This window comes from Diplotaxodon limnothrissa, linkage group LG11 (assembly GCF_057381915.1).
Source record: "Diplotaxodon limnothrissa isolate DT_005_m linkage group LG11, D_limnothrissa_male_GT1.1, whole genome shotgun sequence".
Classification (NCBI taxonomy): domain Eukaryota; kingdom Metazoa; phylum Chordata; class Actinopteri; order Cichliformes; family Cichlidae; genus Diplotaxodon; species Diplotaxodon limnothrissa.
This window is the reverse complement of record NC_140606.1, coordinates 36,922,104-36,928,103: the sequence shown is the minus strand read 5'-3', so window position 1 is coordinate 36,928,103 and position 6,000 is coordinate 36,922,104. Positions and strand designations below refer to the sequence as shown.

At 40.8% G+C, this 6,000-nt stretch overlaps 1 protein-coding gene across 1 annotated transcript; it reads right to left on the bottom strand.

The window, feature by feature from the left end:
- Positions 1-4,623: 4,623 nt before the first annotated feature.
- LOC146623495 (protein rapunzel-like) lies at positions 4,624-5,918 on the bottom strand. The gene is made up of 2 exons (XM_085365942.1): positions 5,425-5,918; positions 4,624-5,314 (listed from the first exon to the last, which is right to left on the bottom strand). Exons 1-2 carry the CDS (start codon positions 5,916-5,918, stop codon positions 4,624-4,626), a joined length of 1,185 nt encoding a protein of 394 aa, XP_085222068.1.
- Positions 5,919-6,000: the final 82 nt, after the last annotated feature.

Sequence of the window (6,000 nt, the reverse complement as noted above, 5' to 3'; positions counted from 1 at the left end):
CATGCAGTTTGGTTGTTTTTCTTAGAAAAAAAAAGGGGGGGGGGGGGGGGGGTCTAAAGTCTGGGCAACCATTGTAACTGACTTGCATAATTTAGTACATGCTTCCAAAGCATGGCGTTAAGGCTGGGCTTTGGGTCATCATCCATGACGACTTTAATCTCAAATTGTAAAAGTCAGCTTAAAATGGTGAGAGAAATGAAATGTTCACCAGATACTGAAACAGAAAAAGCTTTGAACTGTAAATGGACAACGACAAATGGGTGAAAAAGCAATTTATTTGAAATCAGCAACAGACTGCTTTTGGAACAGAGTTACCCTCAGATCTGTTTGTTGATAGCGCCCTCTGTCTGCAAACCACCGCTAGTACCACCATTTCCCCGCCATGTTTCACTCTTTCATTCTTAAAATCTTGCCTTAACCTCCTTTCAACCACAAAATACTACAAGTCGGACTGCTGCAAGATGCCAGCTGGTCAGTAAACAGATGCTTTCCGTCTTCCACATAATGACAGCCAGGATTGACTGTTTACCACAGCAAGAGCCTTTTATGCAGGAGAAGAGCCTCTTGGATCAATAGTTGTTACCCAGGCAAAGCCCACACAACCACTAATGAATCCACTGCCTTACAGTGCCGGCTGCATCTGCTTTCCATTTCTCCACAGGGGAGAAAACCAAGGAAATGTTAAATACTGCTGGTGGTCATGTTAATTTTAACATCCAAATCCAGCCACCATAGAGGAAAACAACAAAAAAGGGAATATAACATGACTGGATTATTTTAAATTTAAATTGAGCACAATAACAACAGACAAACCGGTCTAACCCTAACCCCCTAACCGTCAGCAGACACAGGTGTAACGTTAGCAAGCTTGTTGTTTGTTTTATTGTTTGTTGTCGTTTCAGTGGTCTGCACACAGAGACTGGTTCTGTGTCTGTGAGTGTTTGAGGGCTGCACTGTTGTCTGGCACACCCATCCGCCCGTCTGCTCCACATTTTCTGTTTTTTCAGCGCCAGATCAAAGGTGGTAAAACAGTTAGTCACCTGTCTGGGATTTGTAATGACAAAAAAGGCTTTGTGCCAGCGAGGTAGCAGGTGGAGTGTTTAGCATCACGGGGAAGTCTGTGATATGTTTTCCTTTGTTTTGTTTTTGTTCTCCAGCATTTTGATTTAGAGTGAAGACGTTTGTGGTTTAAGGCTATTTATAGTTGAGTTCTCATCCATATTAAATGACGACTGCAGATCTTAGACCAGTGACAGGTACAAGATGTGCCCAACAAGAAACAATCCCAATCTAAAACCTGTTTTTTCTGTTTGTTTGTTTTACTTAAAGTTGAAAAATTAAGTCGATACCACTGCCAAGCTTAACATCTTAGCTTAACCCCCTAAGACCTGAACTGGCATGCATTTTTAATTTCTCTTTGTTATTTGGCACAACCAAGTAAAGATGTGCAAAACTCTTTAATGAGAAACAACAATTGTGCCCCTTTCAGCAATATGGCTCATTTGAAAGAGAAAAATTTGGTATTATGGTCGAAACAATCCAAAATGTGATGTCCCCATATGTGGAGGCCAGGTTCTACGAGGTTAAAGACTGAATGCTAGTGCTACACTTTCCAGTGTTCAGAAATACACATACCACTGCTGCAGGGTAAATATGAAGCTACAGTCTCGAGACGGTTTTCTTTAGGGTAGCATCCAGGGTTCAAACAGGGGGAAACTGAGGGAAACTGTTCAACTTTAATAAACTGCTTATTAAAACCTCTTAATCTTCTTTCCTAAAATGCCAATTAGAAATGTAATGATAGATTATGTGTCAGATTACTTTTTTGTTTTAGGACAAATAAAGTGCTGGTTTACTAATTAATTTGAGAAATGTTCAAAGCTTTGGAGAAGACTGGTCAAGCTCTTTTACTCTTGCATCCAATCAGGATTTCCACCAGTGGAATATGATCACAGCATCCAGCCTAGACCTCATCTACCGGTCTTAGACATATGAACAAAATAAGGAATGTGGCTGTTGTTATTAGAATAACCAAAAAAATAGTAAATCTGAAGTGCAACACACATTGCACACTATGATCAATTAATTATCAATTTCTATACAATTCAACTTAATAAATGAATAAGTTTCTTCATGTTGACTTCATGAAGCCCTGATGTTGGGAAAAACACTCATCACAGAATTGAATCCTCTTACATAGGTCTCATTGGAGTCCTCGTCTGTCTCTACTTTTACTTTTTTTAATTTTAATTTTATTTTTTTGTTGAGGGGAGAAACTTGACTTATTTTTGATTTGATTTTAGTTCTGATTTTGTCTGATGTTTCCTCCCCCACAGTCTGCACCCTAACAGTCTCTGAAATAGTTTTAATTAGGCTTTTCTATGCGTAATTTTTTAATTAGGTTTTTTTATATACATCAATTTGATCAGCTGAATTATCAATTGTTTTCCTTTGAACACAGTCTACTTCCTGCTGCACTGCACTGGGTCTTAGGAACAGCGCTTGATGGATTCTGACAGGCTTGATTTACGACACACAAGCCGAGCAGCTAAAGACCCTGCAGATCCACTGAGATATGACATGAAGGGCATCTCCACCCGTGCTGCACCTACTCTGAGCATTATGACTGATACCATCCTGCTAAGTCAAGCACTTTGCTGCTCGTCTGCAGGATATTAGCTCAGCCAAAGGTTATTCATGGACTATCAAAGCAGAGCTGCAGTCAGGAAATGCTGACTTATGTGTAAATATCAATTAAATTAGCCAGAGTCAGTGTTGCTGAGGGTGCACTGATTTGGTTTAATGGGCACAGGCACTAACAGTGCTACATAAATCACATTTATACAAGAAAAAGGAGACAGATATTAGATTACACGTGTTTACACATCCATTTGCTTTTTGTTTTGACTCATTAATTATCATAAAGCATAAAAAGACATGCTAGCCATTCATTATCCACTAATTTTGTTAACCCTCTCAGGCTCAAATTAAACTTTTTGTTGCTAATGCACAACCAAGTCCTGCAGTGGTACTTCTGAGTAAAATACACTCATAAAATATGTGTGTGGGGCAATCAGGTTGTTAGTTTTTAACTGTTACAAATCGGCAACGTCTGCCTTGAGAGGGTTAAGATGTTTTGGTATGAGTAACAAAGCAGATGCGGTTTAAGCAAGCAATAGTTTTTATCTAAATGCTGTGGATTAAAAAAAAAAAACTGAGTTCATAAAAATTTCCTGGGAAAATCTTTGGTTGATTTTTAAATTTCAGACAAAACAACTGAATATTTAATGTCAGGAAGAATACCTAACAGATGAAGTAAATTGCACTGAGATAGGTGAAATGATGCATAAAACATAAAGATCTATGTGAAGCAGTTAACTCGTGTTATTATTTTTAGGCAGAGCACTGGACGGCAGTGCGCGTCTGGTTCGACATCGAGGGCTTTCACTGTGTTTAGAACACAAGGCACATTGTCGTGTTTCCAACCTCCAAGCCTCTTGTTTTTCACGCCTGAAAAAGTAACCTCCCCGCTCCCTGTCAGGGTTATGTAGGCCAGCCTGCTGAGCACGGACAAAAAGGGAGCAGAGAGCTGTAGATGCAGCCTCAGCAAAACCATCTCCTGAAAGCTGTAAGTAGGTAGAGAAGCCGTTTCTCAAGGGAGACGGTGTTATTACTGCATGCAGCTGAGGTAAAATGCTTTTGAAGTAAACTGTTAGCATTATGGATAGACATGTAGCAATACAGTTTGTAATATGCAAGTGATTTTAAAGAGCTATAACTACGTTTATGTAGAAAATATCCGAGAGTATCTAAGAGCTCGCGCAGCTCTGCAAGTGCATTTGTGGTTATATTATTTTAACAAAACATTAAAACGTGAAACCAAGTTTTCTGAACGAGCTGCATTGATCGGATGTTTTCCAATATTGATTCTAACGTGTCGGTTTGGGTGATGGCGTACGCAGAGCACTGATCCAGTCATGTGTAGCTCTAATGTAGGAGTGTCAAATCAATTCTGTTCTCAAAAGGGCTTTACTGTAAAACTATGGCATAACTCATTCAGAAAAAAACACCTCTAGACTAAAAAAGGAAGATTTTAAAACACAAGCTGCATTCTGAAATCTTTCACATTTATTAAACCTTCCAGTCACAAAATGAATGTTAAAAATAAGTGCAACAGTGTCAGTTTGATTCAGTCCGCTGTCACTACAAACAAACCCTACAGCTGAAACTAAAAGAATTGTTGTATTAAATGTAGTTTCAGTCAGAGACGCTGGCACGTTTCAGTTTGCATAGAAGCAACATAATTATTTGCCAACAAAAGTGCTTTGTAATATTTTCAACTTCATTTTTTTATCTATTCACCCCTTAAACGTATTCTTTAATGTGTAGATCGACTGGAAATAATCAGCAAGAATATGAGTAAATCTCCCCACACGACTAATGCATTAGGTCTGGGCTTAATACCTGAAAATGCTTCGTTTGTGTGATTGGTGTTAATATAAATTATCTGACGATCAATGCCGAGTATCATCAATTTTTCCTTCAGCAACAAAAATGTTAAATGTCTTCATTCGGATAAACCTTTCTGCCTTAAAATCTTAAAACCTGGATTATCTAGCAGCTTTACTCTGAGTGCACACACACAGCCACATTCTTGTGCCTCTCCCAGTAATGACAGTCTTCCGGAAAGCTCCACGCAGCCGCGGACTCCTTGTGACGACTGACTGCATGAACAACAAACCCGCACAGCTGCTTCTCCAACACCTCCACCACAGCTGGGGCATTTCCCTTCTTCCCCTGACCCTCCATCACCTGCCTGATACAGTCGTGGGGCACAGGCTGCGGTTTGGTGCTGTAGGACACCACCAGGTTGATGTTGTTCACCTGGAGCACTTCGAACCAGTTCTGCCCTGCCACATGGTGAAAATGCTCCCCTGCTCGCCAGTTTCGATAGGTGCTGCTTGAATGGTTGATCAGCCGCACTGACCAGCTGACCCAGTTGTACTTTTTCACCAAGAACTCTAAAAGCTGCTGAGTTGAATCCTGAAGATTCTCTTCGTGGTTTTCCTTCAGGAGGCGTTCGGTGTCTAATTTTGCTTGTTCTGGGAAAGCAGCAATGCAAGACTCAATGGCTGACTTCATCCTGGATTCAACTTCTTCAATTTTGCTGCTCCACTCTTGGATTTTTTCCTGCTCTTCTTCTTGGCCCTGTGTTAAGGCACAGTGACCCAGAAGAGCAATCAGACCCAAGCAGAGAAGCTCCTTCATCCGAACACAGAAATCTTCCAGAAGGCGGCGGTTCCGTGCCACATACCTACAACACAGAAGAGCAGTTTCATCATACTTTCATCTGACATCCACAGAAATGTGCAGTGGGGATTTGTAAATCCAGAAGCATAAATGTGACAAAATAGAACAATTTACCTTTCTACCACATCTAAAATGGGCTCTCCAAAGCAGTTAGTCCCCATGAGAGCATCACAGAGCACAAGCAGGTTCTTCTCTCCTCTAGTTTTGGCAAAGTGCTCCAAAAAAAGTCTCTTCTTCACCTCCCTAAACTGCTCTTTTGCTTCCAGTATATCCATATACTTCCTAAACTGGTTCCGAATGTTCTCCTCAACAGAGAAGTACTGGGAGTCCAGTCTTCCCTTCTTGAGCTCGCAGTCTATGTCTTCCAGCTGACTCGAGAGCACATCGAGTTTGTTCTTTACTGTCAGGAACTGTTCTTTGACATAGAAGACCTCTTTGCTCTGAACATTATCTAAGGCCAGACGCAGGACAGGAGCAGCAGCCTCGCAAAGAGGAAAGAGCTCACCCACAGCACTGGCCAGCACCTCGGCCCCCCTCTGAAACATATCCATCACTGCCTCAATGGCCTCCTTCTTCTGGGCCACAACCTTCTCCAGTGGATTAGTCATGTTCTGGGATACAGAGAAGCAAAATATGTCAAACATAGATAGAAACTTAGAAATTAAGCGGTGATTCTTTATGCTGTTATCA